The following is a 12,809-nucleotide window of genomic DNA, read 5'->3' as shown; positions in this document are numbered from 1 at the left end:
CTCCCATCCTGCCAAACGATCTCATGGGCGATGCGCAAACCCCAGCAACACCTGTCTAAGCTCCGCATGCCCCCCCCCCCCCCCCCCCGCCCCTCCGCTCCCCAACCACCACCATCCACGGCTGTTGTCATGGTGACGGGCGGTAGGGGAGGTCCGAGGGAGATGGACACGTCCCCCCTCCGTCCTGATTTACTGACTCAAAATAAGCTGCGGGAAATTACCAGGGGCAGCAGATCTCAAATGGACCGACAAGGACAAGTATTGATTCACTCATCAATCCTCGTCTTTTACTCGTGCTGCTTGTAGCCTGAGGCGTCACACAGTCTGATGAACTATTAGGTAGCAAAATACAGTCAGGCTACTGTGTTAACTAAATAATACAATGCAGTGAGAAATGACCTCGGAAAATTATGTAATAGCACTTTCAATAAGGATCTTAATTCCATTTTTTATTATTGAGGTCAACATAACTTCACATTTAAGACGCAATAAACTCCTAGTTTTTATCAGGCAATTCTGCTGCCTTCAAATAAAGACCTCACCGAATAAAAGTCATTCGAAATAAATCCTTTTTTAAAAAGATTACCATGCATTATTGTAGAAAAAAGGATTTCACATGAACAAGGGCCATCAGATTGTCTAAACCCACTGGACATCATATAATCTTCAACATAAAACACAGATGACAACATCAGCGTTGTTGACAGAAGCCATCCGTTTGTTGGCCGAGGTTTAACTGTATGCAAAAAACTTTTCCTAAGCTGTGGACCATTTGCTTTGGCAGGCATTTAAGACTGTGAGGAAAAACTCAAAACAATCAATACTGTAGTTTTCTACTACACTGCTGCTGCAGAGGCAGGGGATCCCTGGTCTGAGAACAACTGTTGTATCAGTCATGAAAACTGAGCAGGGTGTTAAAAATGGCTGCAGTATAGTTTGATAGCCGAATGTTAAAACTGGTAACTTTGTAGTGCTGGTTATTGAGAGTTTTTTGTCATCATAGATTTGAGGGAAAAGAATGCAGAATACCTTTTTCATTAAAAATCATTAATTTCTTGCTTCAAATAAGATTCTGCTCTGATCTTATTCTGTTCTTCCCTGGCTTCTTATTTTTTATGTCACTGATGTTACCTCTAGCATTTACACGTGGAGGCATTTTTATTATCAGTCACACAGTCAATTTATGTAGGCAAAACATCCAGTGTTGCCTCCTTATCACTTTGCCTTCGGTCTTCGATTGCATAGTATTAACCAAACCGAGATCTTGTTGTGGCGTATCTGCAAGGTCACTGGTCTTATCTCAAGGTCAACCACACTGAGTTACAGACCAGCAGACCTCCAATCAGGATTTAGAGCTCCTAAGAGGGAAAGCCCTGTGTTGTTCAAGTTGTTTCTATGTGAGCACTGACACTGGACTACTGTGACCTGGTCAGTCTCCACCGGGTCACAGTAACACAGTAACATGCAGTTTGGTCTGTGGTCCTTAATCTCTGTCTGTGCTGGTATTCTGGGGAGTAGTCTGGCATCTGTCATAGATGCAAATACCATCTGCTTTCTTGCAGCTCAGCACGCCTCTCCTCCTCCTACTGTTCTGTTGTTTATTGAGGCCTGGTGGCAGAGCTGTGCATGCCAACCCCTTTAACATGTCATTGAGCTGCCAGTCAAATGCATTTCTTCCACTGGGCCAATAAATAAATAAGTAAGCAGCTCTTATACGGTCAGTCCCATTTAAATTTTTATCTCTTTCATTCCTGCCTGCTAGTCTGGAGATGTAGGTCAGATGACAGTGCTGCAGAGGGAGCAAGGTTTTAGATAAATAAAATACTGCCACCTTGTGGTTAAACAGGAGACTAACTGAGCCGTAAACAATTAGCTCCAACTAAGAACCACGAAGGGTTTCTGCATTATTCCCCTCAGCCTATGCATGTAAATATACAATCATGAACTACTTTTGACAAGATTCACGTACTGAAGAAGAATCAAAGAACTCTCCGCTCGCTCAAGACGCTCCTGAATGACAAACACCTCTAACGTCAACACATGCAGCTAAATTACTGCTGATGTCTTGCTCTGAGGCTTAGCAGCTAAGGGGTCTGCTGATGAAGTTATTTTATAAGTTCAGAGCAAACAGTTCAACTGAGGATCTAAACTTTTCCTCTTCATACTGAGGTCAAACCTGCAACGTAGTATTTTCACAATCAATAAGTCTAGCAATTATCAAAACATTTTCGAATAATCAATTAATCATTTAGTGTAGAAAATGTCAGAAAATAGTTCAAAGATGCTTTATAATGGTATAAAACAGAGAAAAGTGGTGGATCCTCACATTTGAGAGGCGTTTTTGCTTGATGAATTACTTTAATGATAAATTGATAGTCAAAAGTTTTGCCAATTAATTTTCTGTCTATCAATAAATTCACTAATGGATTAATTTATGGTGTTGACAGCCTCATTAACACTCCCAATGACAGAGTCAGCATGGCCCATATTTATTAAGGAATTAGCTTGAATTCTCAGTATTCATTTTGTTCTTTATATACACATCAGATGTGCAGAAATATGCCCAACAAGCAAGTGCAGATGTAAATAGATATAATGCATGTAAAAAGGCTGATTCACAGGTGCATGCTGTCGGCGAACTCACCGGAGTGTTGGTCGGTGTCTGTTTCTGTGTCTCCAGAGTGGAAACTGTTGGCAAGCGAGGAGCTCCAGGAGACCGAGCGGCTGATGGTGAGATTCACAGGAACCTGCCTGTCGGCTCCAGCAGAGCTGGAGGCCTGACTCCTCAGCAGGGGCAGGTACAGATAGTTGTCCTGATGACATGATCCTGCAAAACACACACACACACACACACACACACACATCAACGTGAGACAAAGTGTGAGTCTATAGTAGTGATATCATGTTAATTAAGTATCTTTATGGTTGCTTTTATCTTGAAGGGCATCCAAACCATGAAACCAGTTGCTTAAGCTATCAGAGGGAAAATGTAATAGCTTGTATGTTCAGACCAGTAAAATTTGTAGGTGATCACAGTGGTCCAGCTCCCTGCTTATCCCTCTCGTGTTACTGCCCTCATACATTTTTAACACAACTTTAAAATTCCTTTTTACCCTCTGATACTTGACACTAATGGGGAACAATACGGCCTCTGGCTTTCCAAAACCAACTGTGTAACTCATCTGATCAGGTTAGATTTTTGATTAAAATCAGTTAACGGTTAAACTAAATGTGTAATAACGAGAACAGACTAACAAGACACATGATCTTGTTGAATTAAACTGTCGAGGGATTTATTTTGTTTATTTGCAAAAGTAATTGGCATAGAGACTTCACTGACTGAATATCCACATTGTAAATATAAAGACCTAAACCATTATCTAATGTTACCTTTTTCAGCTACAAATTTAAGATATGAATTAAAGTGGATGTACAGAACTATATTAATAAACGGATCATTCTTGAGCTCATTTTCATGCTGTCAACCAACAGTATTATATGCTAAACACTCCTCTCGCAATGTGGATGTTTAGAGGGGGAAGAATCTGCACAATAAGAAGAAAAATGCACGTTATAAATTCATCTTTGCCCTTGTCTGCACATACCCACTGAGTCATTATGCTGTAGTAATTGTTTTATTACATAATGCAGAGGCGGCCATTCTGAATCCTAAACAGGTCACTGCCCAGGTTAACCAAGTTAGCATACAATAATGCATTTTTATTTTTATTTTTTTTACAATGGAAAAACAACATCTATGGTCAGGGATCTTTCATTCAGTGTGTGCTGATGTGTGCTCCCTCCCTCGTATGTGCATTCAGCTTCATTAAGACCAACAGGAAGAGCCGTGGGGCTGCACTCAGAGTCCAAACAACATGACTCACAAACGTTCAGAAGTACTTTTCATCTCAGAAATGATTCTCCACAGGTTCAACCTTCAGCAGCTCTTCGCGATGGAGCCCGCAAGAAAACAACACATGGCTGCCAGACGTGCTGGTGCGTGCAGTGTGTTATTGAAATGCTAAAATTTTAAATGTGCACAGTTTAGCTCATGACAGAGACAGAATTACTACCAGAAGACTGTGTAACCCAATCCTGCAAGAATGGAGGGGGTGTAATACAGTTGAAAATACAACAATATCTTTGAGTAGAGTTTAACCAGTTCAGAGTACGTTCACTGAAGTACAATGCCTCAACTCTCTGTAGTGCTTCACTCACAAACACCATTAACAGAGACAGCACTAAAAAGGTCAAAGAAATAATAATGACCTGGAAACTGCTGCCTGCAGGTTACCAGGAGCTATGGACACTTCCCCTGAAATGTGCTCTGTCCATTACAGCCGTGTAGTCTAAGTGCAGTAATACACTGTCCTGAGGATTTCCAAACTGTAGAGACACTAGGTAGATCGATTGATGAGCAGGTACTTCCTGCACCAACTTCCTGGCACATTGATTATTTATTTAAACAAATACATTTCAAATCTCCGGGTCACTGAATTCCTCTCTCAAGTAACCATGAATCTATGATGAGGATGATGAGGGAAGTGTGACTCCATTAACCATGTAACAATATCATTTATCCAAGCATATACGGAGAGCACCACAGCCAGCCTGTCTGGCAAAAACTCTTACCATGACTACGGCTACATAAACTTTGCAATATAAGTCACAAACACATTGTGGGGTTGTTGATAAGCTTGGGGGACTGCATAATACAATCAATGTGTGTGCACAGACACTTTACAATATAGCAATGTCAGCAGCTGATAAAGAAAATGTAATTTAGTCTGAGAGCAGCCAGGTGGACGTTTTCTCCAGCAACTTGTTAATTGAATAAAAGGGGCATCAGTATTTATCACCTTAATACATACATAAGCTAAAGGGGATGTATATCCAGCCAGGAGGACATTTATACTGCAGTATTTCCATTACATGATGGCTACTCCAACCTGGTCTGCCGTACATCTCTTAAACAGCTTACATTAGTCAGCCGTGATCACTTAAGGCCATGTAAATATAGCTATAATATAAAATGCTGTGTTCTTTCAGATGAAAACAATGCTGGGATATGGCAAACTGCATTAACAAACAAACACTAGAACCGTCAAATACAATTATAAACAATGATCATCATTGTTAAACAGCAAGCAAACTTTCAAAATAAAAATTTGATTCCAAAAAAAGGATCTTGACTTCCAGCAGACTTCCTGAAATAAATAAAATAAATGTTATTGAGTCCCCCAAAACGCCACAGACAGAAAAGTGAACCTTGTGGTAGCTACTTAGTCTATTAACTGTTAAGACTGTATCTTCTGTAACTAAAAATAAAGGTGAATATTGTTTTCCTAAAGAAGTTGCTAACATACTATACAACTTATTTTTGGTTATAATTGTTTAATAGTGAGAAGACCATTACACAAAGCTAACTACAATTTTTAAAATCAGATTTTCACAAATGTCTAGCCCAGAAGTTTTGTGCACACAACTCCTCTATTGGAGAAGCACTATTTAAAGATCATTTCTTTGACATCTAGTCACTGAAACAGAGTGACCAAAAGGCATAAGATGAGGGGGCACACACTGAAGGGTCTAAACCAGCTTCAGGCACTTGATGATTTATAAACACTTTACCCATCTTACAGCAGAGCCACCACGTCAGAATTTGCCCCCATGTCTCTCTCAGAGTCTCTGCACACCACTGAACATTATCCACATGGCTCAACACAGATGAAAACACAGTCACATTAGCAATCAGGACATCAACCACAGTTTTTGCCATTTTCTTCTCTGCCTGGGGCAGTGATGATTTAGAACAGCTAATAAAAGCCACAGCATTCATGCATTATATAGCTCATTAAACTGAATATGCTGGACATGTTTGCTGGATTTCCCTAGAAAACAGTCACGCTCTCCTTTATCCATCTGGCCACAGATGTTTCAGCACAAGATTACACAGAGCTTTTCTGAGCGTTGTGCAAACATGCCAATGATGAAATGAACACCACACATCAAAAAGACACATGAAGTGTCCTGTGTGATTTTTTATTCTATTTAATGTATGACCACTTGATCTATTTCACATGTACTTAAAAATGACATGAAGTTAGCACCCATGTGTGTTCTTCTTAAAAACTATCACTGACTAATACAGCTTTACTAACTTGCCTGTTCATTCATTGATTATCATCTCACTTAAATAAATCATCAAAAAGATTAACAGCGTGTTTCATACTGAATACTGAACTCTTCTCACTTATACATGCAGCTTTTACAGTATAATGGACATTATAATGGACAGTTGTGTGACACTTGAATAAGTGCAAGTGCACTTAAATGTCGGTTGAGTATGTAATTAGAAGATGTGTCAGAGAGACAACATGTTACAAGAGGTTGCACAGCTTATTAAAATGTTTTTAAATAAACTTACTGCATGAACACTTAATAACAAAGACCAAACCATTAAACAAACATAGTAGGGTAAATAGCATCCCAGATAACATATCAAAGTCAGTATTCAGTAGCTATTGAATATATTTAGTTTCATAGCTTGCTGTAGTTTTACTATAATTCCTTGGTCAACTATAACTCAGTGTGCCTCCATCAGAAGTGAGTTAAACCTACCTGAGGAGCTGCCAAGAGCCTGTGACACCTTGGCTTCCATTGCATGTACTTGCGCCTTCAGTACAAATCCCCCTTCCATAAGTTTCTGAGTGACAACTTGTAGAACTACAAAAAGCTGTGCAATCTCATGAACCTGCCATTCCCACAGAGCAGCTCTCTGAGCTGTGAAGTAGCCCGGGCGGTGCAGCGAAGATGAATGGGTGGAGTTTAAAGTGTTGTCGGGTGGTGAAGCGATTTACAACATTAAACTCTTAGGCTATTGATTGTAGAATATTGATTGGACAAAACTGCTGTATGGAGCATCACTCACTTCACATGGAGCCTCCTCATTAGGCTCCGTGATTGACAACAAATTATAACAAGAGAGGAGAGCCCGTCCACTCTGTTAAAGGTAGATTTGGCTTACATTGACATAATCTGCTACAATGCTAGGTTGATTAGCCGGGCATACATTTGTGACCTATAGAATCGGTTATTTTAAGTATTTTTGTACAGTAATGTTATCGACTGGACGTCCCAAATTTACTTTTTCTTTCGCCATGTCCCGTTTATCTTTAATCTAACCATATAATGTATTTATAGGGTAATGGATTCAGGACATTTGAACTGATATTCTGATCCACTCTGCATGTATTGTGGCTAGTCGGGATTGTAATGCAATCCAAACATCAGTATGTAGCATGGACGTATCATATTATTGTCGTTACCATGGTGATTATTACGTTCGTTTTGTCCTTCGCCACAAGGTGGTGCTGTTGGACCAGCTATCAGAGGACGAGCATGAAGTATTCACCCACCCCTCGTCACACTGAGCTCCGTTCAAAATCCTGTTTCACAAACTATTCTACAATTAGCTTAATACATTTCAACACACTGGAGTTTACCACGGTATATCATTAATAAGACCACAACCGCTTACGATAACATTAGTCTCGTAGTGTTTGAGTGCTGACATGACCGTTAACCTGGGTTACTTGTGTGTTTATAGCATGGTAGCAGAAAACTGTAACTTGACGTTATCGAACATACCCTCGCAGACTAGTCAGCCAGTTGAACTCTAACCAAAACAAACTCGGAGGGGGAAATATTTGGCTTAGACGTCTGACTTTCAAACAGACATTTTCCAAATGCCGAGGCGATTCAACAAGAGGTGCGACGAGAAATAATTTATTAGGTGGCTTGGAGGAGCTACTCGGCTTGTAGTGGTAGCTTAAGCTAGCTGTTAGCTAGAACGCTAACGTTACCGTAGCTAACAGAAGCCGTTAGCTAACGGTAACGTTATGCCAGACGACCCATCAAGAGCCGTTGGGAGTAACTTAGAAGCTGCTGCTTCTGTTGCCTTAACTACCAACTCAGCAATTTGAAACTGGCTTACCAGCTAGTTAGGTAGCTAGTTAACTAGTTAGGCTAACCCGAGACATTGATAACGCATTTTCTACGTTGCTTTTTTGCCTCGAATAACAACTCAAGTATGGGGATGTGCTTACCGTGCCTTGGTGGAGCAGCGGACGACGTTGTTGTCACTCCAGATCCAGTAAGTTAATTTACTACAACTTTTATTACCAGCTCTGTCACCAGATAAGTCAGAATGTGGCATTTGTATTCCAATGTGAAATATGAATTGTTGCAAATTAATTGAAACTAATGCTACTTGAATATGATTAATCATCTGTCGGACAGCAATAGGCCCTACTAGGTAACGTTAATGTTCAGTAGGCGTTGACCGTTTAGGCTCAGTAAACACTGGCATGTTAAGTATGCTGCAGGCCCAACACACTTAGCCACGTGAAGACAGTTTGCTTTCAGTTGAAACTTACACGTTTTTTGTGTGTGTTTTTTCAGGAGATAAGAAGAAGACAATTAGCTGAGGCCGCTGAGAAGAGACAAAAAGAGGTAAAGGTTATTTGATAAGTGGTTTGTCTACGTGTCAAGTGCTGTCAAAACAGTGTATTAATACACTTGGTTGCCAGATTATTAGGTACATCTAGTTAAAACTAATGTATTCTAATACAACAGCCCTGCAATAAACAACATGAACATCATGAAGGTAGGAGTTATTGCAGACTGTAGTTTGAAATGAGAGGTGTCTAACATTTCATCTTCCCTCATTAGAAACTCCTCTCATTGTAACGCAATACAATTCAACTGCAAAATATAGACTCCAAAATAGGCAAAAAGCTCAACATTTTAATCAAAAATGTAACATTATAACCTTTGTAAAGATAGGATTTACTGCAGGGTTGTTCAGACTGCACTCGTTTTAGCTAGATGTACCTAATAATATAACTTTGTAGTTTGCTTTTACATATATACACCCCCATTCAAGATAGATGCACTTGACAGTGTGGTGAGTGATTTTTTATTGTACAGAAAAGCCACTTGCACACCCGTAAGAGCCATGCAAAAGCTGTATCAAGGTAAGTAGACATGGACCAGAATGAAAACTCTTCTCGGCCAGGTGAATCCTTTGGATTGGCTGTAATCTCAACCACCACATCTTTCTGCTCCAATTCACTGTTTTCATCTTTAAATCTCCTGACACCCTGATGATTCACACTTTTACTACCGCAGATGAAAGCATTGAGCCCTAACCCACCGTCACATTTCAGTTAACTGCTCCATCCTTTATCTGAATTGCCTTATTTGGCAGTTGAATGCCCTTTTGCTAGTTGTGATTGAACATGCATTGTATTTTTGAAAAGGTTGGGCTAAAATAATTATTTTAAAATGCTTTTGAACACCATGCATGTTTTTAAGACTGCTTGTTTATATTTTTAACATATAAACAAGATACAAACACTTTTTTAATTAAGTTGCTGCCTGTTAGTGTTTGATCATATTCCACTCTCTTTTTCAGACAACATACAGGGGTGTTAAAAATCCAGAAGCCGTCGAAAGGAAAAGGAAAAAACAGGAAGAGATTGAGAAACAGGCGATGACCACCTCTGTGTCTGGTGGTGGCGGGTTGAAGGTGAGTTATGTGTTTACCATCAAAGCTGTGTGATCTCTAGAACAAGAGGAGCATCATGAATGTCATTCCTAAGGTCCAGTGAAAATGAATATCTTTGAACACTCTTTCCTTGTGAAACTTGATGTTTTCAACATATAGTTTAGTGATACTAAAAAAACCTAAAAGCAGGTACAGATTTATATGTGATGATATCAGAGGTTCCAGTCTGTGCTCACTAGTTTCTGGCTGAGGCTGAGCATTTCTGTGTATAAGTTGTCAAATGTATAAAAATGAAATGTATTATTTAGCTGTAATCTACGTTAAACCCAGCTCGAACTTTGTCTCACAGACTGAAGATTGTTCTGATTATTTTTCCCTCTTTGTTTTCTAGTGGCAAGTGGGCTGAAAATCTAGATGATAAAGGTCTTTGACTCCGAAGTCCAAAACAACATGAAGTATCGCTACAAGATGACTTGAAAGATGTTTGAACTGCTGTCCATTTTTTGATTTTTTTTTTGTTGCCTATTTTATGATGTTATGAGACAAACGACTACAGTTGTCGTGCTTCATGCGAAACAATCTGAAGTGATTACAGTCAGAACAGGCAGACTTGCCCCCTTGTTGCCAAGTTATACAGGACGGTTTGGACCTTTTGGACAAGTCAGGGATGACACAGAAATGTGCAAGCAAACACACGTCTTACCGTATTAGTCTTACAGTGACTAACATTAAATAACACAAAAGAATATGATTATTAAGTCCAGCAGTATCTCCGGTGACTTATCAAATTAAGACAAAGCTGTCCGCAACACTAAAGCTTTTTCACTACACTTGGCTTTTGGGTTTCATAGTCGAGGATCAATATTTACTGTAAATCCACTTTGGCCACATCACTTTTTGTATGACTTCTCAAAAATCCGTTATGCGTATGGCACATTTCACAAGTCAAACACAGTTTATGTTTACAGAAATGTAAGTGTGCTTACTGTGGGATTAGTATACAGTAATAAGCACCCAGTTAACAATAATTTCACCTTGTTTGGAGCTGTATGTGTTGGCAACACAAAGACTAGTGCAAAGTGCTATAACTTGTTTACTGAACTTGTAATGCACTTGGCCTGCCCCTGGGGTATTGTCGTGACCAGTGTAGTGCGTGAGTCCCTTGTTGATGAGGAAGGCAATGCAAGGTGTTGGTGTTTTGGTGAAAAATGTCTTTAACATTTAACACTCAGTGCAACGTCTTTTAGTTCCTAATTTGGTGATTCAATCAGGAAGCACAAACCACAAAATGCAGCTACAGAATACTGCTGAATAATGTAAAACAACTCTAAAACATTCTCCAACCAGTGAAAATAAAAGTGCACTCGGATACGCCCTTAATGACCTTATTGTACTTTGCACTGGTCTTTGCCATTGCTCCTTTAATAGAACTTTTTTTTCTCTCTGCACAATTTGAGTGTGTTGTATTGAATTATAATGTATGCAAACACTGATGTGACGCCTGCTTAATTTAAATGAAATGTGTTTGTGAATTGCCATATGACAAACAAGCTTTTGTTATTTGCACACAGTTTGTCAACATTTGGTAAACAGCAAATATGCTTGCTCACACACTATGTTGGGAGAGATTCGTGTCAACTATAATGGAAACGGAGAAACTGAAGGAAAAGAATAAGTGAAGTGTGTACAGTATGTAGTGACGTATTTACTTTGACTTGCTTAATTGAGTGCATTTCTTACAGCCTTCACTTGAACCTTAAATGCTTCCGGTGCTCTCGACATTTTGTAGAACAGGAAATCCAGCCAATGTTATTTGCTACAATAAATCACATTTCTGCTACTCTTGTGTGGATTTCATGGGTAGACTTACATTTTTACAGAAAGCTCATTCAAGTTCAGATAAGATTTGGATTTAGTTAAAACAATCACTGATACAACACACTGCAGTCGAGATATGGTGGGAAAAGAAACTACGAAAGACTACAGTTGACCTGTTGAACATTTACCAATATTTTTCAGACAAATGAAAAAGGATTTAATTCCAAAGTAGACTCCTCTTTAATTTTTGGTGAGGGTTAATGAGTATTTCAAAAGTTTTAAGCTTAAAGAATTTATTGAAAATTTACATCTAAAAACAGAAATTGGACATATGCACATATAAGCCTGTGGGTTACTTTACATAGCCAGTGATCTCATACCGAATCCACATATTCATTGTCCAGGGAAAACGTACACATTAATACAGAATGATAATGTTGTGAATTGCATCTATTAATTGTAAGAATCTAAACCTAGAAAACAGATTATTCAAGTTTCAATGATTGCACCACCTCTAGAGGTCAGTAACATACAACTAACTGAAGAATTGCAGGACCTCAATCTACTGTATTATTATCAACCATAAATAAACGAGGTCCTATTTAACCACAGACTGCATGTTGTACAGGTGATTGTCCATGTTGTTGCAATAGAAATTATATAAAACAGGAGCTTTCCTAATAATGAATAATTCATAAAAATGATAATAGTATAAAAATGCATTGCATAGAATAGTTATTCAACATGTAAACAGTCTAAGCATTGCTTCATTTTCTTAGCCTGATAAAAAAGACACTATAAAGAAAAAGCCATAACATTTTGTTTTCTAGTAGAGATTTGGCAGTTTTTACAAGAATACTTTGAACTATCATGTAAAGATTTGGTAAATTACATTTCTTTGGACAGAAAGTTGAACACGTATTCTTCAAGTGTCATAATTGAAGTTCAATTTGCATATTGTGTGTATTGAAAGTACTGTAAGGCATTTAGAATAAAAATATCAGCCAAACGGCAAATAAAAAAAGGGGGGGGGGGCAATACATACTTGGTGGAAAATGTCTACTTGCTTTCTACTATCACACATGCCAGCTTGCCAAGGAATACTGGCTTCTTAAAGCTCCTGAAACCTCCACCTCTTACTTTCATTCAGAAAAAGTTCTGCTTTTAACCTGTACAAATACAGCCAGGTACCGTCGGCCTGATCGACTACACGAAAGGAGCATGTGAGCTAAAAACTGAAAAGATTCTACCTACTATAAGTGATATATTGCTTAAAATACAATTAGTGATTGAAAAAACAACTCAAGAAAATATACAGCTTCACTTTTACCCAGTTAACTCATTATATTGTAATGATAACCCTTTTTTCAAAGCTGTTTACAGGTTTCTAAAACTAAATAAAACACATTGTTAAGGGCCC

The 12,809-nt window shown here is 38.8% G+C and overlaps 1 protein-coding gene across 2 annotated transcripts; it reads left to right on the top strand.

Annotated features, from left to right (window-relative positions):
• The first annotated feature begins 7,733 nt into the window (after positions 1–7,733).
• svip (small VCP interacting protein) lies at positions 7,734–11,411 on the top strand. 2 transcript variants are annotated; one of them, XM_070906921.1, is made up of 5 exons: positions 7,734–8,155; positions 8,464–8,514; positions 8,992–9,038; positions 9,479–9,592; positions 9,963–11,411. In XM_070906921.1, exons 1-4 carry the CDS (start codon positions 8,093–8,095, stop codon positions 9,558–9,560), a joined length of 243 nt encoding a protein of 80 aa, XP_070763022.1. In that variant the 5' UTR covers positions 7,734–8,092; the 3' UTR covers positions 9,561–9,592; positions 9,963–11,411. The 2 variants fall into 2 exon arrangements, with proteins under 2 accessions (XP_070763022.1, XP_070763021.1); XM_070906920.1 differs by lacking the exon at positions 8,992–9,038.
• The last annotated feature ends 1,398 nt before the right edge of the window (positions 11,412–12,809 follow it).

Source organism: Enoplosus armatus, chromosome 6, assembly GCF_043641665.1.
Source record: "Enoplosus armatus isolate fEnoArm2 chromosome 6, fEnoArm2.hap1, whole genome shotgun sequence".
NCBI lineage: Eukaryota > Metazoa > Chordata > Actinopteri > Centrarchiformes > Enoplosidae > Enoplosus > Enoplosus armatus.
This window is presented reverse-complemented; position numbering and strand designations above follow the sequence as displayed.

What these genes read in the sequence shown, in the direction of transcription:
- svip (XM_070906920.1), top strand. Translation starts at nt 8,093, where the DNA reads ATGGGGATGTGCTTACCGTGCCTTGGTGGAGCAGCGGACGACGTTGTT. An exon ending in TTGTTGTCACTCCAGATCCA is followed by an intron (nt 8,156 to 8,463) that starts GTAAGTTAATTT and finishes GTGTTTTTTCAG; the next exon opens with GAGATAAGAAGAAGACAATT. An exon ending in CTGAGAAGAGACAAAAAGAG is followed by an intron (nt 8,515 to 9,478) that starts GTAAAGGTTATT and finishes TCTCTTTTTCAG; the next exon opens with ACAACATACAGGGGTGTTAA.